This window comes from Chionomys nivalis, chromosome 26 (genome assembly GCF_950005125.1).
Source record: "Chionomys nivalis chromosome 26, mChiNiv1.1, whole genome shotgun sequence".
Classification (NCBI taxonomy): Eukaryota; Metazoa; Chordata; class Mammalia; order Rodentia; family Cricetidae; genus Chionomys; species Chionomys nivalis.
Genome location: NC_080111.1, coordinates 15,443,575 through 15,466,666, shown reverse-complemented (window position 1 = coordinate 15,466,666; position 23,092 = coordinate 15,443,575). Strand labels below are relative to the sequence as shown.

At 38.1% G+C, this 23,092-nt stretch overlaps 1 protein-coding gene across 1 annotated transcript in view; it reads left to right on the top strand.

Moving 5' to 3' along the window:
• The window catches only part of Smchd1 (structural maintenance of chromosomes flexible hinge domain containing 1), a 135,405-nt gene that overhangs the window by 22,047 nt on the left and 90,266 nt on the right, over positions 1-23,092 (top strand). The window contains exons 4-11 of the mRNA XM_057758546.1: positions 175-257; positions 784-914; positions 6,426-6,540; positions 6,643-6,762; positions 13,411-13,577; positions 15,627-15,717; positions 16,766-16,976; positions 17,760-17,880. Coding sequence (XP_057614529.1) covers positions 175-257; positions 784-914; positions 6,426-6,540; positions 6,643-6,762; positions 13,411-13,577; positions 15,627-15,717; positions 16,766-16,976; positions 17,760-17,880 — 1,039 coding nt within the window. The remainder of the gene's footprint in view (positions 1-174; positions 258-783; positions 915-6,425; positions 6,541-6,642; positions 6,763-13,410; positions 13,578-15,626; positions 15,718-16,765; positions 16,977-17,759; positions 17,881-23,092) is intronic.

The following is a 23,092-nucleotide window of genomic DNA, read 5'->3' as shown; positions in this document are numbered from 1 at the left end:
TAGTGGTTGTGATGAAACTTTTTATTATGCATAACATTAGACTCAGGGTGATACTTAATTCGTGCAGCTCTTTGGGAAATAAACAGTGGTTGCTTGAGAGTTCCTTTTGCTGGAATGTTTATATAAACTGTTTGGGATGAAAGGGTTAAACGGTGTTTTCTCAATCTCTTCCAGCATTTGCTCTCGCAGAATTAATCGACAATTCATTGTCAGCCACTTCTCACAATGTTGGTGTTAGAAGAATCCAGATCAAATTGGTAAGAAAATTATGCATAAAGAATTGTTTTTTAGTAGTACATTGGAAAAATTAGAAATAAAACTTAGAACTAATTATCTGATGTCTTGTTACAATTTTTATAGTTTCTTTTATGTAAGTGCTTATTTATATATATATTTATGTACTTATGTTTTTAATTTCTTTTGTAACACTGCAGTTATAAATACGACATGAATATTTTCCGATATTAATGCAGAGGGTTTGTTAGCTACAATGTTAGTTATGGAGTCTGTCTTCTTTTTCTTCCTGTATTTTGCCATGAGAAGCAATGTGGGAATAATGTATATTAATATATGCCTTGAATATTTCCTTAAGTTTACTTCTAAGACATGGTATTTCTAGGTTAAAAACATTAAGAAATCTAGGGTTTTTGCTAGATATAACTCAGTGCTTTAAGAGAGTTGTAATTTTTATACTTATACAGTGATATGAGAGATCCTTTGAAGTTCATACTCAACTTCATATTTTAAGTATTGATTGGCATTTCCTGTCTTTTTATTTTGTAGCTTTTTGATGAAACTCAAGGAAAACCTGCCGTTGCAGTGGTAGATAATGGGAGAGGAATGACCTCCAAACAACTTAACAACTGGGCTGTGTACAGGTTGTCAAAGTTTACAAGACAAGGTGACTTTGAAAGGTTAGCAAAACCATGCTTTTTCCTTTTTAGTGATGTCTGGGTGCCCTTAGTTATGGAGGATTTATTAGAGAGCTTGTTTCTATTACAGGGCTTTGTGATAAATACTTCAAACAGAACATTATGCTTTTCTCTTGAACAGTTTTGTATTTCCTGAGGTCTGTGAGAGTTATATTAACATATTGAATACTGTTAGGACAGTAAAATGGTGTTTAGGGTAATCTATATAAATCATGTCATACTTCTTGAAAATGTCTAGAATTACATATGATTCACTAGTATTCTCTATTTTTACTTTGAGGCTCAGTTTTTCAGATTGTCACAGCTATTTCGGAATAGAATCCATGTTTGTATCAGAACACGCTTGTAGACAGTGCTTTCAGCACAGGAAAGCTGGGCATGGCAACTCAGCTGGTAATCCATTTTAGCCTTCTTGGGATTTCATCATATGAGCAAAGATTTTCAGTGACTCATCTCATTTTGTGGCGTGGGCAGTGAAGCCAGGATGTGGTGCATGCTAGACAGGGGCCCGACACTGAGCGGCACCTTGGTCCTCCAGCCCTGTGTGACAGATAGTGGAGAGAAAAACAAAGATTACAGTGTCTTTTGAATGGTCTGGTTTGCCTGGCCATTTATTGTTGGGCACTTTACCTCTCTGTATGTCACGTTACATACTTAGAAAATGTGCACAGTCTCTCAAGGTTTTGTGGAAACTGAGCTATTGTTCTGATATGAAAACGTAAAATTTGTCATACAGTAAGCATTTAATAGCCATGAGCTGTTATTTTAGTTATTTCTTATCTGTAATCATTCTTTCCTGATATTTTCATGAATATATGACACTTAAAAGAGTGTTTAAAAGCCAAAGTGAAGCGGCATGGTGGTGCACACCTTCACTCCCAGCACTCAGTGGCAGAGAAGGTGGATCTCTGTTGAGGCTAGCCTGATCTGCAGAGCAAGTTTCAGGACAGCCAGGGCTACACAGAGAAACCGGGCCTCAGAAAAGAGGGAAAAATATGTCAGCACAAACTTAAACACTTATATGAAAACACTGTGCTTTCATAGTCTGAGGACAGGATTTTGTATCTGTTTGGCATAAACAAAAAGATAAAGGAAGTTGACAATAAACTCGGGGAAGGGATCCAGAAAATTAACTTACCGCCTTTAACTGGTCCATCCTATAGCTTACTAAAATTAAACCTTCACTGGACTCAAGGGATACTGAGTTTTCTCTACACCATAACCAGTTTTTTTTAACAACTTAAAAGTTAAATTTCTATTTTTGGTAAAAGTCATCCTTTGCTCAGTTTAATTATGTATGTGTGTATGTGTATTATACACATGCATGTTTAATTATGTATGTGTGTATGTGTATTACATACATGCATGTTTAGTACCTGGAAATAATTTCGGATCCAGTCCCAGTCCGTGACCCATTCCAACTTCTGCAGCATCATCATGTGTTATCCTTGAGACCATGGCATCCACTTACGTAGATATAATTATTAGTTCTTTTTATGCTTGCATTTCAGTTTGATACAAGGGTGATGTTATAAGAGACAGGCTATCGAAAAAAGAAGACTCATAGCTTTATAATTTGTTTTATTAAGAAAAACAAATGTTAACTCATGTCATAGTTATAAACATTTTAAAATCTTGGTTAGAACTGAAGAAAATGTAATGTTGTCGAATATTAGTTTAAGATGTGTTACATTTGTTTATGCTGTGCAACATTTGTTTATTGATGCAAAGATGTGTTGCATTCTTTATGTTACATTTGTTTATCTCTGTGAAGCTGTGATACTTTGCCTGTCTAAAACGCCTTATGATGTACAGCATGAGAAAGGGTATGTGGGGCTGGCAGGCAGAGAGAATAAATAGGAAAAATCTGGGATAAGGGAGATCAGGGAGCAAGAAAGGGAAGGAATGAGGAGAAAAGGGGCTAACCACCCAGGCAGACATGGAGTAAGAAGTAAAGAAAGGTATATAGAAATAGAGAATGTAGTGAAGAGTCAAGCAGGCCTGCTTTTCGTCCTGCCCAGCTCCCGCACGGCTAGCTTGGCCCCAGAATAATTACACGGAAACTGTAATTATTTAACATTTAAACACTGCTTGACCCATTAGTTCCAGCCTCTTATTGGCTAATTCTCACATCATGCTTTAACCTATATTTAGTAATCTGTGTAGCACCACAAGGTGGTAGCTTACTAGGAAAGATCCTAACTTGCGTCCGTCTCGGGTAGGAGAATCATGGTGTCTGCCTGACTCTGCTTCTTTCTCCCAGCATTCTGTTCTGTCTACTCCGCCTATCTAAGCTGCTGTCCTATCAAAGGCCAAGGCAGTCTCTTTATTTGACCAATGAAAGTAACACATAGACAGAAGACCCACCTACATCAAGAGAAAGGTAAAACCAGGGGTCAAAAAGTAGATGAGATAACTTAAGTTGAAAAGTTGGCTAGTAATAGGCCACACAAAGACTGGGCATTCATAGGAAAGAATAAGCCTCTATGTGTATTTATTTGGTAGCTGGGAGCCGGGCCCCCCAAGAACAAAGAGCCAAAAGAATAAAAACAGCCAACTACAGTAAGGTGTCAGAACTGATGGATGTTTCCCTTGCTTAGCTTAGGTGGTTGGAGAAGAGGCGGTTGTGACATTTGAGTTGAGACTTCTCCATGAAAGAAGCCAGTTTGCATGTAATTCTAATACTTGTAGATTTAACGTGTGCACACCAGCATGTGTGTATGTGCATGTATTTTCAAGTGCCCACTGAGGCCTAAAGAGAGTGTCAGATCCCTTGGAGCTAGAGTTACAGGGGTCTGTGAGCTGCGTGATGTTGGTGCTGGAGACTGATTCCCTGTATTCTGAGGAGCACCAAGTGTTCTTAACTGCAGAGCCATCTTTTTAGTTCCTAGTACTCTCAATTCACATTGAAGGAATGAGGATTACCCAGCTAACCTCTGCCATAGTGTGAGACTGTCCAGGTAGGTGGGTGGATGAAGGAAGAAAACCTAACAAAAACAAAGTTGGTTTTGAGTACCCATGTCTGGGGGCCAACTCCAGCTCTAGAGAGATACTTCTCTATCATATATCTGTCTGTCATCTGTCTATTTTTCATCTATCCATCCATCCATCCATCCATCCATCCATCTATATACCTACATTTATTCTGGTGTTTTATTTAGATTCTTTTTCTCTTTTCCATCTATCCAGGCTTCTTCATTCTTTGATAGGTGTTTCTATGTTTTTCTTTTTTGCGTGTGGGGTAGAATTCAATTTTTGTAGAATGGTTGACAATCTTCCTTAGCACTGTTCATTTCCTTAATATTTTATGTGAATACTTTTAAACATGTAAAAGTTGAAATTCTGTAGTAATATACCCACCTGTGAGTCCTACCATGAGTTCTTATTTCATGTGTATGTGTATGCTTAGTATGTATGTGTAGGTACCCATGGGGTCCAGGAGAGTCTGATCCCTTATAGTTGTAGTTATAGTTAGTTGTGAGTCATGTTCAGTTCCCAATACCCTTATATTCATGTAAAACCTTATATATGTATGTATATGCACACACATACATATATACATATATGTATTATTTTATTTTACATGTATGAATGTGTTGTCTGTAGGTATGTCAATCCACCATTTGTGCATTACCCTCAGACTCCAGAAAAAGGCATCAGATTCCTAGGCTTAGAACTACATATGATTGTGATCCACTATGTGGGTTCTGGGAATCAGACTCGGGTCCTCTCTAAGAGAGCAGCTAGTACACTTATCTGCTGAGCCATCTCTCCAGGCCCACTAATACATTTTTAACAGGTGGCAGTGGTTCATTTCAGTTTTTAGTTTTTCTAGGTATGGTCAGCACCTTGCTTTACAGTAATCTAGTCTGGCTTACTGCCGACTTGCTGTCTCTAGTGCACAGAGATGTTTCCTTCTCTTCTGCTCTCACTCGCTTTTGAGGACGAGCCTCACTCTGTAGCCCTAGCTGGCCCTGGACTCGATATATAGACCAGGATGGCTTTGAACTCAGAGAAGTCCCCCTGCTTCTTCCTCCCAAGTTGTGGAATTATCCACATATCCACCAGCTCGGTTTCTTTCTCTGATTTTCAGAAGTTAAACTCTGATGTGTCTAGGCTGTGGCTCTTTTCATTTCATTCTCTGGAATTAATTCAAGTTCTTTTATTTGTTAAGTAAGTTTCCTTATTTGGTAAGCATAGCCTATCATTTCTCCAAATACTTTTCTATCTTTTGCAGTTCCTTACATTTTAGGTGCTATGGTGATCTGTAGACTTCAGATGCCTTGTGTTCATCTTCCTTCCTCTCTCCACTCTCTGCACTGAAGAGTAAACCTGTAGCTTCACACATACAAGGCAGATTCTATACTAGTAAACTGCTTTATTCTTCAAACTAAATAAACTCAACTTGTGTATAAGTTTATAGGGTCACTCTGCTACCAATTTAAAGCTGTTCATGATCCATCAACTTCCATGAGTTTTTAGTTATTATTTACAAATGCAAATTGTAGATTTTAAAAAATTTTTATTGATATATTTACTGGGACACTTATTTTTAAAATGATTTTTATTATGTATACAGTGTTCTGCATGCATACATGCCTGCACATCAAGGGGCACTAGATCTCATCCTACACACCTGTGAGCCACCATGTTGTTGCCAGGAATTGAACTCAGGACCTCTAGAGGAGCAGCCAGTGCTCTTAACATTTGAGCCATCTAATTAGCCACCTTGGTGGATCACTTTTATGGTTTCTGTTATTTGGACATGAAATAGAGTTTTTTAAATTTGTGTTTAGTGAATTATTTCTTTGATAGTATTCATCAGAATGATTTTTAAAATTTTATTTTATTTTATGTTCTTGTTCCGTGTGCATGCCTGGTGTCCATGGAGAGCAGAAGAGAACTTTAGATCTAGTGGAACTGCAGTTACAGTTGTGAGCCATCTTGTAGGTACTGGGAACTGAACCTCAATCCTGATAGAGCAGCCAGTGCTTTTAACCACTGAGCCATCTTTTCAGTTCTTCTATGATGGTTTTGTCAGCTGCCCTATTTCCTGTCAGGGACTGTATGTCAAAATTTGTTTGGCTTGTAATTTGTTTGTTTTTTTGAGAACTAGAAATTTTAAGTAGCTTGCTATTCTGTATTACCACTGAAGTCTGCTTGCTCACTGAACTTTTGTGATCAGCTGATTTCACATTTCATGCAGTGAAACCCCAAATCTTCCCTTGCTAAGGTTTCTGTGGGTATAATGGAATCCCCTGCCCCAAAGGTCAGTCTTGGCTTTGCTAGGCAAATGCTCTATTTTTGAATTGCATCATTAGCCCTAGAATGCATTTGGCGATTTTGGTTGAGTTTTTGGTAGTAGGTTTAGGGTAGTGTTTTATTTTATTTATATATATATATCTCCCATGCTGTCCTCTAACTCAGGATGTTCCTACCTCTCTCTGTTAAGTAGATTGTTTAAAGACTGACTAATACAATGTTTTCTTCTAGTGATCATTCAGGGTATGTTCGGCCAGTACCAGTACCACGCAGCTTGAACAGTGATATTTCCTATTTTGGTGTTGGAGGTAAACAGGCTGTTTTCTTTGTTGGACAGTCAGCCAGAGTAAGTGAATTTTTTTTTTCTCCAGTAAAAACTGATGAAGTATTTTGGGATTGACAAATCTCACTAGTAAGGGGTTAATGTATCTTTTCAATTGTTGGACAGATGATAAGCAAGCCTGCAGACTCCCAGGATGTTCATGAGCTTGTGCTTTCTAAAGAAGACTTTGAGAAAAAGGAAAAAAATAAAGAGGCAATATATAGTGGATACATTAGAAACAGAAAGGTACAGTACATTTTTACAACTCACAATTAATTACACATATATTCTTTTGACCGCATAATGGGATAGAATGTTTTTCTGACTTATTACTGGTGTGTCAGTGTTTTAAAGACTTGACTTATAGTTTTATATTTTACTTTGGAAAGTAGCAAAATGATCATTAGTGGTGATTTTATTTATTTATTTATTTTTAATTTTTATTTATTTATTTTGCTAAAACTTTCCACATAAGTTAACTTAGGAAACTTTCTGTAAACTACTTAAAAAGTTGCAGACTTTGGTTGAAATTTGTGTGAAAATTTTTTTGATATTTTATTCATTTATTTTGTGTGTGTGTCAGTGGACAGCATGAATTAGTGTGTTTCAGGGATCGAATTCAGGTAATCAGGTTGGTGTCAGGTGCCTTCCTGACTGAGCTATCTTTCTGGCCCAGATAGGAATTTTAAAATCTTATTTATAAAATAATAATAGAAACCATGTAAGAAAATAGTGTTTGAAATAATGTATTTTGAGGAAGTTGGAACTTTAGAGGCATGAGATTTTGTTACAACTGTGTCCTAACACTTGCATGTATCCCTTCACATATACATCTACACATGATAAAAAAAAATCTTTAAAACACAAGCAACAATTTAAAAATGTCTTATTTGAAATGAATAATGTTGTGGGAAAGCAAACAAAATACTCGCAAGTATCAGAGAAAGGTGTTGATAACATTTTGGTAAGTTTCTAACATTTTGGTAAGTTTCTTTATAGTCCAGTGCTTTGAAAATATGTGTGCATAGAACCCCACATATCCTACATCAGCATCTTGAGAATTCCTCATTTAGAAAATGTTTTTATATGCAGTGCATTCGAAAAAGAGTACGGGTGTTTTGTTTGCATGTTTGTATCTGTACTACATGTGTGCGTGGTACCTGAGACCAGAAGAAGGTATTTAAATAGCCTTATAATATTTCTATTGCTGGTTGTACTGTCACTTTATTTGAGCATTTAGTGTACCTGAAAGGTTTCCTTGTAATTATAAACAGTGTTTGGTTATCTTTGGGTAGCATTTTTCCCAAATTGCAGATATTTTTTTCCTTACAGATTGTTAGAATTTGAATAGCTGTGAAGATTTGAACTCTTTGACTTTCCGAGACAGGGTTTCTATGAAACAACAGCCCTTGCTGGCCTGGAACTAGACAGGGTTTCTATGAAACAACAGCCCTTGCTGGCCTGGAACTAGACAGGGTTTCTATGTAACAACAGCCCTTGCTGGCCTGGAACTAGACAGGGTTTCTATGAAACAACAGCCCTTGCTGGCCTGGAACTAGCTCTGTAGACCAAGCTGGCCTCGGATTCACAGAGATCCACCTGCCTCTGTCTTCCAAGTGCAAGGCGTGTTCCACCACTGCCTGGCTGGCAATTTGAATTTGAATATGTTCATGATATGTTAAAAAAATTTTTGTCTGAGAATGAGATTCAGAAATCAGTGATTTTTGCCGGGCGGTGGTGGCGCACGCCTTTAATCCCAGCACTTGGGAGGCAGAGGCAGGCGGATCTCTGTGAGTTCGAGACCAGCCTGGTCTACAAGAGCTAGTTCCAGGACAGGCTCCAAAACCACAGAGAAACCCTGTCTCGAAAAAACCAAAAAAAAAAAAAAAAAAAAAAAAAAAAAGAAATCAGTGATTTTTGTATTGAAATACCTACTTGACCAATTCCTTATTTTCTTATTGTTTGTGGCCTCCATAGGCTCATATTTGAATCTTTGGGAAAGGGTTAGGGGCTGTGGCCTTGTTAGAGGAGGCATATCACTGAGGGTTGGATATGGGGTTTCAAAAGCCCATATTTCTAAAATTCCTAGTTAGCTGTTTCTGCCTCGTACTCCACAGACCAAGATGTAAATTTTCAGCAACTTCACCAGCACCATGGCTGCTGTTGCTTGATGCCATGTTCCCCACTGTGATGGTCATGGACCCTACCACCTTCCGAAACCATGGTCCCCAATTAAATGCTTTCTTTTGTGAGTTGCCATAGACATGGTGTTTAAAACACAGCAGTAATAACCAAGCCGGGAGTGGTGGTGCACGTCTTTAACCCCAGCACTTGGGAGGCAGACACCAACCTGGCCTACAGAGCAAGTCCAGGACAGCCAAGGTTACAGAAAGCAGCCCTGTCTCTAAAAACCGAAACCCCCCAACAAAAAAAGGGGAGTGCCGAGGTGGGGAGGAGAGGGCCGGAAGTTTGCTCATGCAGTATTATGGCATTGCTGTGACAGGCCTGACTGAGCTGTGCCCTGTCTGTCTGTCTGTCTGTCTGTCTGTCTGAGAAGAGTGGAGACACTTCAGGACGTAGGCTTTAAAAGCAGTTGGATGCCGTAAGCAGTGCTTGCAGGGCCACCTTGTATGAGCCCGGAAGAAGTATTGCTGGGAGAGAGCCCAACTTGACATTTTAGGGGGGTACTATTACCAACTGCGCTAGAGACCATTCTTGTGATATTTTGGCAAGGAATATGGCAGCTTTGCCCCTGCCCTAAGGAATCTGCCTGAGGCTAAACTAAAATGTTTGAATAATTTCCTTAGAGAGATTTCAGGACAGCCTAATATTGGCTCTGTCTTTACATATTAGTTCTCTTATGCAGATCTAGAGCAAAACAGAGTAAAAAGTATAAAATGTAACAGTTTGAGGAGACTTTTTTAAATTTTATTTATTATGTACATAGTGTTCCATCTGCATGTATGTCTCTGTGCCAGAAAAAGCACCAGATCTCATTACAGATGGTTGTGAGCCACCATGTAGTTGGTGGGAATTGAACTCGGGACCTCTGGAAGAGCAGTCAGTGCTCTTAACCTCTGAGCCATCTCTCCGACTTTTTTTTTTTTTTAAGAGTTGAGAGGGCGGGGCTGGAGAGATGGCTCAGTGGTTAAGAGCATTGCCTGCTCTTCCAAAGGTCCTGAGTTCAATTCCGGTCAACCACATGGTGGCTCACAACCATCTGTAAAGAGGTCTGGCGCCCTCTTCTGGCCTTTAGTCATACAGACAGAATATTGTATACATAATAAATAAATAAATATTTAAAAAAAAAGAGTTGAGAGGGCATTCTAGTGAATACTGAATCTGCTTCAAGTTTATTTTCCATAGCCTTTTAATACCCCAAGCCAAAGGGGAAGACGAAAGGACTTCTTTAAAATCATGATACAAGGAGCAAACAAGGGTGATTACTTCCTTATTATTCAAAATATCTAATAGCTATGTCCTAAGTCAAACATCCAGTAGCTCCACCTTAGACCAAACATCCTGTTATCTAGGCAGGACATATAGTAACTTTACCTCATGCTAAATATCCTGTTGCTTGAGCAATAATAGGCTCAAACTCTGACCTTATGTCAAGATGGAGCCACTTGTATGGGCCTCCATGCTTGGCTCTGCTGGGAGCCGATTCGAGTGGCCGCCATTACAAGATGAGAGAGGCTATAGGTGAAAGTGCAGCCCCGTTGCAGTAGAAGACCTCGACATTTTGGAGATGCTAGTACCATGGGATGATCACCAAGGACGGTGGTATACCAGTGGAGTGGAGCTAGTCGGAGCCTAGAAGACGATCTGTGTGTGCTGCAGAGGGTGGAGCCGGAGAAGTGACTCAAGGCCTGTGAAGAAGTCCAGAAGATCATGAGTGAATCCCAGATAATTTAACATTGAATTATTTATACTGTTGGATTTTAGTTTTTCTTGGTTGAGATTGTGATAGTGCCCTGGTTCTTCCCTCTTTTTTTTTTCCCTTTAATTTTTTTTGTTTTGTTTTATTGAGTCATATATTTTCCTCTGCTACCCCTCTCTTCCCCCCCCCCCCCTTTCTACCCTCTTATAAGATCCCCATGTTTCTAATTTACTCAGGACATCTTTTTTTATTTTTTTTTTTTTACTCAGGACATCTTGTCTTTTTCTACTTCCCATGTTGGTTAGATTCATGTATGTCTCTCTTATGATCCTTTTGTCTATGTTCTCTGCAATTGTGAATTGTAGGCTTTATGTATTTCTGGGTCTGAGTTACTTCACTCAATATGATATTTTCTAGATTCATCCATTTGCCTGCAAGTTTCAAGATGGCACACTTAAACATAATAAAGACAATATATAACATCAAACTAAATGGAGAGACACTCAAAGTGATCCCACTGAAATCAGGAACAAGACAAGGTGTTCCCTCTCTCTATATCTAGTCAACATAGTACTTGAGGTTCTAGCTAGAGCAATAAGACAACAAAGGAGATCAAGGGGATACAAATCGAAAAAGAGGAAATCAAACTATCATTATTTGCTGATATGATAGTTTACATGTGTGACTCCCAAAATTCTACCAAGGGACTTCTACAGCTGATAAATACTTTTAGTAATGTAACAGGATACAAGATTAACTAAAAGAGAAAAGTAAGAAAGAAACCCAGTAGCCCTACTTTATACAGATGATAAATGGGCTTAGAAAGAAATAAGAAAACATCACCATTCACAATTGCCCCAATTAGAATAAAATATCTTGGAGTAACTCTTAACTAAACAAGTGGAAGACTTGTATGACAAGAACTTTAAATCTTTGAAGAAAGAAATTGAAGAAGACACCAAAAAATGGAAAGAGACCTTTTTATCTGTCTGTCTGTCTTTGGTTTTTTGAGACAGGGTTTCTCTGTAGCTTTGGAGCCTGTCCTGGAACTAGCTCTGGAGATCCAGCTGGCGTAAAACTCAGAGATCTGTCTGTCTCTGCCTCCCGAGTGCTGGGATTAAAAGCAGCGCTGTCCGTTTGACCTTGGAGACTTTAGTGGACTGGGTTTCTTTTGCGATATGATTGGGCTACAAGCTGTGGGAATGTGGGAGTGGAATGCAGTGGTTTAAGAGTGGTCATCCCAGCTGGTAGAATTGTTCATGTAGGAGGTATAGCCTTGTTGGAGGAGGCGTGTCACTGGAAATGTCAAACGCACCAGGCTTTGCATCATGCTTGTGGATCAGACGTAAGCTCTCAGCTACTGCTCAGCGCCATGCTCCCCACCACGATGCTCATGGACTCTACTAAGGAACCTTTGGAAGCATGAGTTCCCCAAACTAAATATACTTCCTTTTCTGAGTCGCTGTGGTCGTGTTGTCCCTTCACAGCAATAAAAAGGAATCCAGACAGTTTGTTCATATATTTGCTTTTTGCTTGTTTGACTGAGTCAGGGCCTTACGTGTTAGTCTGTGATAAGTCTGCTACTCATATAGCCCAAGCTGCCATTGAACTCAGTAATCTGCCTCAGTTTGCAGAGGGCTGAGCTTAGTCTCCAGACATGCTGCATATATTGGCTGCTGTTTTGTTGAATGTCTTTTCTATTGCTGTGATACAGTGTGCTGACAAAACTTAATCAAGAATAAGTTTATTCTGGCTCACCATTGTAGACTAAAGTTCATCTTACTAGGGAGGTCTCTGGGAGGCAAGAGTTTGGGGCAGCCTGCCACATTGCATCCTCGGTTCTGAAGTAGTGCTCAGCTCTCTAAATATTTACTTCAGTATCCTGGCATCTTAAGATGGGTCTTCTAACACTGTAATTAGCCCAATCAAGACAGTCCCTCACAGACATTCCCAGAGGGTAACTTAATCAAAACAGTTCCTCATAGGTATGCTTGGCTAGCTTGCCTCTGGGAAGTCTAGAGTCCATCAGGTTGACAGCAGCTCTGCTTTTTGTTGTTTTCCCCAGTGTTAAGGATTGAATCCAGAGCTGCAAACACTTCTTGGGTACCAGTGGTGCTTACTCTTGTTTTTATTTATAATCTTGTTGTGCGGGGGCTGTGTTTGTGCATGGGCATGCAGCTGTACATACAGACCAGAAGAAGCGTCTGATCCCCTGGAACTTGAGATGTTGGTGGTTAACCAGAAGACACCTGATGAGGGTGCTGGGAAACGAACCCATTGCTCTCTTTCTGTCACATCATCCCTCCTGCCCCTTTTGAGCAGTTCTTTCCAGCTGTTTCAGTTGAACTTCCCTCCCGTTGATTTGCTATTTCCAGAATGTGAGTGGATTTGAGGCTCTTTGTAGGGAGCTAATGGAGTCCTTAGTGGATGTGTGCTGTTGACACGGGCAAAGCCTCTGACCTGTGGGAGAATGGCAGTGCCTTCCCTGAAGGTTAGGTTCATGGAAATGGCAGTATCTCCTCTTGATCAGAGAGTGCTCACAAAATGTCTACTGTAGCTTCCTCCCTCTAAAGCTAATGGCTTGAGGACTGTTTCCCCCGTACAGAGACTGTTCATTTCAGGAAATGCTCCTATCAATCGTCCGTTTCCTTGTTCAGCTGTATATAGTAACACCCCCTCCCTGTTCAACTGTATATAATAACCTTCTGGGGTCCTGTTGCTTTGCCCTCAGCCTAGTTTACTGATCTCAGCTTCTCTGTGTCTTGTCTATTTACCCCGTTTTTATTCCTAGCCTTGACTGGCCTGGAACTGATTGTAGCTTAAGCTGGATTCAAATTCAGAGATCAGCCTGCCTTTATGTCCCAAATGTTTGGATTAGAGGTATACACTACCATGCCCAGTATTAAAGATTGTTTTTGAAACATTAAAAATCAACTATCTGAATCACTTTAAAACTTAAATATGATTTTAATTTTAGATGATTAAATCTGTTGTGTTTGTATTCACCCTTTTAGCCAGCTGATTCTGTTCACATTACAAATGATGATGAAAGATTCCTACACAATCTTATTATAGAGGAGAAAAAGAAAGATAGCTTTACTGCTGTGGTTATTACAGGGGTGCAACCAGAACACATACAGTACTTGAAAAATTATTTCCATCTTTGGACACGACAGTTAACGTAAGTAATTTGGTTCTAGAAATGTTTCTGCTTGCTTATTTATTTATTTATTTATTTGAGACAAGGTGTTGCTATGAATCCCCACTGATCTGGAACCCTTCCCATTTTTTCCCTTCTGACTTCCAAGTATTAGGATTACAGGCATGGAAGCCTAGCTTAAAATTCACCCTTTGCCCCTTTTAGAGACAGAAATAATTAGAGATATATTGACCTCTCTTTGGTCTAGTATTTCTCACATTGGTACATTGTACACTATTCTCATGTTGAATTTTAAAGGGTTATTCATTTATTCAAAAATAAAATAGATTTCTTCATGTTTTCAGTATTGATTTCAAAGCACAAGTGTTTTGACCCCTGCTACAAAGTAAAGAACAGTTTGAGAGCTGGTCCTGCTCCAGGGCCATTGTCATGTCACACTCCTGTGCTTCTTTCCCGTAGGTATAATCTTCCAGACTCTGTTTCTCGTTTTTTCTGTTTTCTCCCACTGTAATCCTTTGATTCATGTCTATATCTTCAGTGTCTACAAGAATATCTACTACGTAGTAATAAGTGCTTAACAGATTAATACATTTAGCTCATTGAAATAAGAAATGTACAGCCATTTCTTAAAATGTCCCATGTTAATAATAAATACTAGATACTAAAATATCATCCTATTATTCCAATGAAATCTCTGATTGTATATCTGATTGTATATTGACCAAATCAAAAGATTTACTTTAATTTTTCCTGTATCTCTAAATATTTACTCTTATTAGATTGTTTACATAGTTTTCATTAGTCAGGAGTCCTTTCAAATGGGTATATCTTCACAAGATTAACATTTAAAAGTCATCTAGTGTTCACTCCAAAATCTATTATACTTAAGTCTGTATTATATACACTTACATATTAACTGAGTTTACATTTTTTGTTTTTTTATAGGAAAAAAAATTGACTCAGGAATACCTTTTTTCTTGAGATTTCTGTTTAATTGCCTGACATATTTATGTAAGAAATTGGATTTTCTTTTCTAAGTATATGGTAGCTGCCCTTTATAGTTTCTTCCCACTGAAGAAATTATGTATACAAAATATATATAGTATGTTCTAATAAAGAATAACATAGCCTATTTTGTTCTTTAAGTATGGTCTCAAACATTGACAATTTTGAAGAAAAATAATGATGTTTTAGTGTTTTCTTTATGTTAGTATTATTTTAGAGAGTAGCTAGGGTGATAAGCATTGTTCTCTCTGCCTATCTCCCTTGCTTTTTCCTACCCTCTCTTTGCCTCTCGTTCTTTAGAGAAAAGTTCTCACTGTGTATCTCAGGCTGGCCTGGAACTTGTGACCTCTTCTTAGCTCTGCCTTTGAGTCCTGGGATTACAAATGTGTACTACCATGCCTGGCAAACCTAATTTTTAATTTATGAGAAGGAATTATGTAAATTTCTACTTAAGGAATAATTAGAGAAACATTTTAATGTCTTAAATAAAATACACTTTGTTTAACCTTTATTTTAAAAATAAGGCAGCAAAGATTTCTGGTGATTTTTTTTTAAATGGAATTTTGTTGAAATATTAACTTTTTTAAATGTTGGTATAATTTTAATGCCAAGGTTGAGAAACCACACAAATTGTAGAGTAACCCCCTACTCTGAGGATTGTTAACAAAGTACTCCCAGGTCTTTGAGTACTTTCTAGAACAACCTTAACAGGCAGAATTTGGGACACTTACCTTCTTTTGTTAAAATTTATAGGATAAAGACTGAATTAACTAAAGCTGAGTTTATCCTAGTTCTGTGACCCTAGATAAACTCTGTATCTGAATTTATAAACAGATTTCAGAGGTTATTTTACCATTGGATATTATTCTTAAAAGATGCTGGGAGTACATGTCTAGATAATGTAGTTAAATGGTAGGCGGCCCCCATGTGAGACCCTAGTGCTTCGTCTCCAGTGATGAAGTGCTTGACTAGTAAATGTATTAAATTGTGGAAATACATTTTTTTTTTGGTGGAAGATGTGAACCATGGTGTTCTGCTAATTAAGTATGTTTTTCTTTATTTTAGGCATATTTATCATTACTATATTCATGGACCAAAAGGGAATGAAATAAGTACTGCTAAAGAAGTTGGACCTTTCAACAATCTTGATATTGAAGTAAGACAAAAGTCCACCTTAGGATATTATAAATTATTATTCCAAATTATACTGAATAATAAAAGTTAGTCAGTAGTTAGACTAATGTGCTCTCTCTCTCTCTTTTTTTTTTTTGGTTTTGTTTTTTAAATCAAATTTCTTTGGTTATTTGAATACCTAATGAGGAGATGGTTTGTTTGTTTGTTTATTTATTTATTTAAGATTTCTTTATTATGTATACAACAGTCTGCCTCCATTTATGCCTGTACGCCAGAAGAGGGCACTAGATCTCGTGATAGATGGCTATGAACCTCTCTGTGGTTTCTGGGAATTGAACATAGGACCTCGGAAAGAACGCTCTTAACTGCTGAGCCATCTCTGACCTCCACCCTGGAGAAATAGTTCTTAGATTTTTTTTTTAAGCCTTGGAAACAGCTCTTGGTTTCCCTTTTATTCACTCTTCTATAGAGATGAAAATTGTTGTTGAGCATAATGCTTTTGAAAGCAAGGAGAGAGAGATAACGTCTGCTTATGACATCTTATTTGTTCATGAAAGTCTTGTGGTACATAGAACATTTTAATACTGGACTCTGCATTTACTTGTCCATACATTGGGAAGACTCTCACATAAAATGTTCCACTTCTTACCTCTGACAAGAAGGCTAAAACATAATATGCTGAGCTGGAGACCTGGCCCAGTGGGTAAGAACACTGCCTGTTCTTCCGAAAGTTCTGAGTTCAATTCCCAGCAAACACATGGTGGCTCACAGCCATCTGTAATGAGGTCTGGTGCCCTCTTCTGGTCTGTAGGCAGACATCCAGGCAGAACACTGTACATATAATGAATAAATCTTTGATAAAATGTGCTTCTGACTTACCTGTTTTTCAGTTCTGATTTACTCCTGTTTTATAATTGTATAGTCCTTACTAAGTATTGACTCATGCACAAATATGTATATTTTGTTAACTTTACAAGTGAAGGTAGTCTTGCCTATTTTGTTGTTGGAGCTTGGCTGAGAAAAGTATTGTTACCATAGAATTTAATTATTTCTATTTATTTTTATTTTAGATTTCTTTATTTGAAAAAGGAAAGACACCTAAGATTGTCAACCTAAGGGAAATACACGATGACATGCAGACATTGTATATAAACACAGCATCTGATAGTTTTGAGTTCAAGGCTCATGTTGAAGGAGATGGTGTGGTGGAAGGGGTTATCCGGTATCATCCCTTCTTATATGATAGAGAAACTTATCCTGATGATCCATGCTTCCCATCAAGTATGTCAATCTGATCTGTTACCTGAAAACAGAATGTTGTCATGTATGAGGGCGTTCTCTAAGTGATTTCTAGTGCTCTAGTAAAACTAGTTGAAAGTTCTAACAGTTTTTCCTTACATACTACAGTGTTTATAATTTTTATAACTCCTGATAATCTTTTGTTTTTGTTTTAAAAATGAATTTATGAACTATCATTGTTTAACTTATATACCTGCTTTTCTTTATTTATTTCACAGTTTTATACATTTATACAAATATTTACTTTTTGTGTATATAAATTCCAGGTTGGAAAAAAAGCTCTTACCTTTCAGAAACTTTTACTTTCTGAGTTCATAGTGAATTTCAGGACAGAGAAGCTCTATCTGAACCAACAAAAACAAACAATAAAGGAAAGAAAAGAAAGAAGGAAACAGTTTTAAAGATCATGGTCTTGCCGGTGGTGGTGGTGGTGGTACAGCCCAGCACTTGGGAGGCAGAGGCAGGCGGATCTCTGTGAGTTGGAGGTCAGCCTTGCCTACAAGAGCTAGTTCCAGGACAGCCACAGAGAAACCCTGTCACAGTCTTGTCAGCTGGTGTGGCATTCCTACTTGATATTAGATAGTGTTTATGCAATCGTTTATATTAGCTGTGAACTCTTGGAAATCTGTCTTTTTTAACTACAAATTTTCCGTATTTATCTGAAGCAGGTTTGATATGCCCTTACAGAAATAGATGTCAATGTAGTAAAAATTGTTCCTGCTTTATAGACATGAAAATGTTGTCCCACTTACCCTTTTACTGCAGAATTAAGAGATGAAGAAGATGATGATGATTGCTTCATACTTGAGAAAGCAGCAAGAGGGAAAAGACCTATTTTTGAGTGCTTTTGGAATGGACGGTTAATACCATATACATCAGTTGAAGAGTGAGTTTTCATTGTTGTGGAATACATTTTTTAGCCTAATCTGTTTTTAATTAAAAATAGATTTTTATACATTATATTCTCATTGCAGTTAATTATTTCCCCAATTTCTCCCAGATCCTCCCACCCCTGAGTCTATATCCTTTCTTACTCTCATTAGGAAACAGGCATCTAAAAAAAAGAAGAAAAATAATAAAGTAAGGTAAAATAATAACAAGCAAATCTGAATAGGACAAAACAAAATGAGTAGAAAAAGAGGTAATCAAAGAAAAGGCAGAAGAAGCACACATAGCCACAGAGACACACATTCACACACAGAAGAATCACATAAAAATACAAAACCAGAAACCATAATATATATGCAAAAGGCCTGTAAGGTCAGAAAAATTTTTTTTAATGCACACACAAAGCATAATGAGACAAAACAAAAACAAAAACCCTCTAAACTGTGAAAATACCATTGAGTTTATTTTGTGTTAGCCATCTGCTGCTTGACTTAGGCCTAGTCTTTAGTGTGTTCTGTAGACCCAGTGATATTCTGTTGGAGAAAACTAATTTTCCATTTACAACTGGTTATTGGAAGATTGCCAATTCTGGGTTAGGAATGGGGGCTTGTGTCCTCTTCCCTCTCATCCTTGGAAGCCATCTAGCTTTCAGACATGCCATGACAGTCTCTGAGTTCATTTGTGTTTAGAGGCATGTCCTCTCTTCCCTCCAACTCTTACACTCCTTCTACCTCCTCTTATGGATTGTTCCCTGAGCCCTGAGGGAAGGGATTTGATAGAGACATTTCTTTTAGGACTGAGTGGCCCAAGGCCCTTCCCTCTCCACACACTGCAGTTGTGGATCTTGGTATTTGTTCCCATCTCCTGCAGGAGGATAGCGTCTCTGATGGTTGAGCTTTGAGTATAGCGGAAGGTAATTAGGAGTAGTTGTGTTGCTGTGTTCCTCTAGCAGAACAGTAGTATTTGGTTTCACTCAAATCCATGACCTGTCTAGTCGCAGGTTCTAGGCCACCTGAGCTGCATGAAGCATGGGTTCCATCTTCATGGAGTGGGCCTTCAAGCCAGTCAGACAGTGGTTGGTTGCTCCTACATCTACTATTTCGCGGGCATATTTTGCAGACAAGTCACCATTGTAGATGCAAGGGTTGTAGCAAGCAGGCTTGGTGTTTCTCTTTCTTCTCTGGTAGTGTGCAGAGTACCTTCCAGTGCCATGAACACTAGGCAGTAGCGGTGAAGGCATCAGCTTGACTTCTCTGTGTTCCGTGAGTTCTATAGATGCTTCTGGAAAGCAACCAATAACCTTGGCAATAACCTAGGAAGCTTGGGGGTTTCCGTTGGGCCCCTTTAGCCAACAGCTTGATTACATGTAACCTATTCTGACACTGGAGGTTCATCTCATAGCTAGAGATGTCTGGTTGGGGCTTTGTCTCCCTATTTGGTGATTCCTTTTAGAGTTCTTTTGTATATGTGTATATTTTAAGATGCTTTTTACCATAAAATGACCATTTTAATGGCTCTTAGTTTTAACTGTGTCTCCCTGTCTTCCTCCCTTACCCTGCCCTTTCTTCCCCCTCTCCATTTAATCCTCCCGTTCTTGGTCTCGCTGCCCCATCCACCCATAACTGTCTATTCTACTTCCTCTTCCTAGGAAGACTAGGAAGACTCCATTCCCTGCCTCTAGTCACTTAGCTAACCTCTGTGTTACCAGATTATAGCCTGGCTAGTGATGGCTTAACAGCTAATATCCACATATAAGAAAAAATACATAAAATTTTCTTTTGGGGGTCTGGGTTTGTTAACTTGGGATGAATTTTTTCTAAACCTGCAAGTTTGTTTCGTTCCCTCCCTCTCCCCTCCCTCTCCCCTTCCCCTCCCCCTCCCTCCCTCCCTCCCTCCCTCCCTCCCTCCCTCCCTCCCTCCCTCCCTCCCTCCCTCCCTCCCTCGTTCTTTCTGACAGCTGAATAATATACCATTCTGTAAATGTACCACATTTTTTTCATCTGTTTATCTGTAGGGCATTTAGGCTGTTTCCAATTTCTGGGTATTATGAATAAAAATCATGGTTGAGCAAACATCTCTGTAGTAGGAGGCTGAACTCTTAGTGTATGTGCTCACGAGTGCTATAGCTGGACCTTGGGGTACACTGAGTCCCAGCTTCCTGAGGACTTGCCACACTAATCTCCATCGTGGCTTTATAAATTTGCACTCCTCACGGCAATGGATGCGTTCCCCTTGCCCTACACCCTTGCCAACATTAGCTGTTACTCATTTTATTGATCTTGGCTCTTCAGGCTGGTGTAAGGTGAAATCTCAAAGTAGTTTTGATTTGCCTTACCTTGATGACTAAGGATGTTGAACATTTTTTAAGTGTTCCTCAGCCATTTGAGCTTCCTCTTCTGAGAATTCTCTGCTTAGCTTTGTACCTCATTTTAAAAATTGAGTTGTTTTCTTTACATATTTTAGGTATTATCCCTCTATTTGATGCATGATTTGTAAAAATATTTTTCCATTCTGTAGGCTCCTGCTGTGTCCAAATTATGGTGTCCTTTGCCATATAGATGGTTTTGCATTTCATGAAGTCCAATTTATTAATTGTGGAAATATTAGTGCCTGTGTTAACTATATTCTGTTCAGAAAGTCTTTTCCTGTGCCAGTGAGTTTAAGGCTATCCTCCACTTTCTTTTCTGCCAGGTTCAAGGTATCTGTTTTTAAGTTGAGCTCTTTGATCTATTTGGAGTTGAGTTTTATGCAGGATGATAAATGTTTCTATATGGATTCTTCATAACCATACAGTTTAACCATTTGTTTAAGATGCTGTCCTTTTTCCAGTATGTTATTTCTGGTTTCTTTATCAAAAAAATCAGGTGTCCCTAAGTGTGTAGATTTATGTCTGGATCTTCAATCTGATTCTGTTTATCAGTATGTCTATGTTTATGCCAATGCCATGCAATTTTTATTACTATAGCTCTGTAGTGCAGTTTTGAAGAAGGGATGGTGATCTCTCCAGCAGTTATTCATCATCCAGGATTGTTTAGATATCCTGGGTTTTTTGAGTTTCCACATAATGCCGAAAATTGCCCTTTCAAATCCATGAAGAATTGCATTGGAATTTTGATAGGGAGTTCATTGAATTTGTAGATTGTTCTTGGTAGGATAGCTGTGTCTCCCCCCCCCCCGCCCCGTATTAATCCATGTGGATGGGCCATCTTTCCAATCTTCTATTATCTTTGTCGATTTCTTTCTTCAGTGCATTAAAGTTTTTAACATACAAGTCTTTCACTTGCTTGGTTAGAGATACCTCAAAATATTTAATATTATTTGAAGCTATTCTAAAAGGTGGTGTTTCCGTGATTGCTTTCTTAGTACATTTGTGATTTGTATGTAGGATGTCTGCTCATTTTTGAAAGTAAATTTTATATACAGCTACTTTGCTGGAAGTGTTTATCAGCTGTAGGAGTTCCCTAGTGGAATTTTAAATAGTACCTACTTTTATTTTGTGTGCATTGGTGTTTTGCCTACATGTATATCTGTGCGTGGGTGTCAGATCCCCTGCACCTGGAGCTACAGACAGTTGTGAGCCATCATGTGGGTGTTAGGAATTGAACCCAGGTTCTCTGGAAGAGCAACCAGTGCTCTTAATTGCTGAGCCATCTCCTCAACCCCCAGCCCCAGTGAAATATTTCAAGTCACTTATGTGTGCTATTATATCTTCTGCAAATGAAGAAACTTTGGCTTCTTACTTGATTTCCTTAAGTGTCTTAATTGTTCTAGCTAGGATTTCAAGAGCTATATTGAAGAGATATTGGAGAGAGTGGACTTTTTGTCTTGTTCCTGATTTTAGTAGAATTTTGATTTTCTGTCCTTTTAAGTTGATGTTGGCTAGGAGTTGCAGTAAATTGCTTTTATTATGTTCGGTCATGTCCCTTGTATCTCTCTCCAGGAATTTTATCATTATGGGTGACAGATTTTTGTCAAAGACTTTTTTGGCATATATTGAGATTATTGTGTTGTTATTGTTTTCTTTCAATTTATTTATATGATAGATTACATTTACTAGTTTTCATATGTTGAACCATCCCTGCATTGATCGCTTTGATGTGTTCTTGGATTTGGTTTGCAAGTGTCTTTTTTTTTTTTGACTATTTGTGCATCTGTATTCATAAGGAAAATTGGTCTATAATTCTCTTTCATTGTTAAATATGTTGTTTGCGTATCTTGAGTAACTATGGCCTCATAAAGTGAATTGGCCATCGTTCCTTCTGTTTCTATTTTGTGGAATACTTTAGGAGTATTGGTATTGACTCTTCTTTGAAAATCTGATAAAATTCTGTGCTAAAACTGTCTGCCCCTGGGCTTTTTTTTTTATATTTTATTTTATTTTTTTTTGAGGGGGGGAGACTTTTCATTACTGCTTCTGTTTCACTAAAGGTTATATAGGTCTATTTAAATTATTTACCTGATCTTCATTTAACTTTGGTAAGTAGTACCTATTGAGAAAATTATGTGTTTCTTTTAATTTTTTAGATTTTCCAGTTTGATGGAGTACAGATTTTTAAATACGCCTTTATAATTCTGTGAATTTCCTGTCTTGTGAATTTTTTTTCTTGACACATTTTTCTTTCAATTTTGAGTTGTTCAGTTTCCAGGAGTTTGTAAATTGTGTGTTGTTTCTATTGTTGATAGCCAGCCTTAGTCTATGTTGATCTTATAGGATGCCTGGTTTTCTGATTTCTTGTATCTTTTGAGATTTTTTGTTTCCAAGTTTGTGGTTAGTTTTGGAGAGAGTTCCATGAGGTGCAGAGAAGAAGGTATATTCTTTTGGTTTGGGTGAGATGGTTTGTAACTATCAGTCAGGTCCATTTGGTTTATGACTTCAGTTTGCTCCAGCATTTCTCCCATTTATTTATTTTTTTTTCTGGATAACCTGACTCTTGATAAGAGTGAAGTCTCTCACTATCTGTGTGTGAGGTCAGACTGTGGTTTTAGCTGTGGTACTGTTTCCTTTATGAACTTGGGTGCCTTCATATTTGGTGCACAGCTGTTAAGAACTGAAATGTCCTCTTGGTGAATTTTTCTCTGAGTGCATAGTGTCCTTCCCTATTTCTTCTAATTAATTTTGATTTGAAGTCTATTTTTGTCAGATATTAACTTGGCTAAACTTGTTTCTTAGGTCCATTTACTTGAATATTTTTGCCCAAACTTTAGCCCTG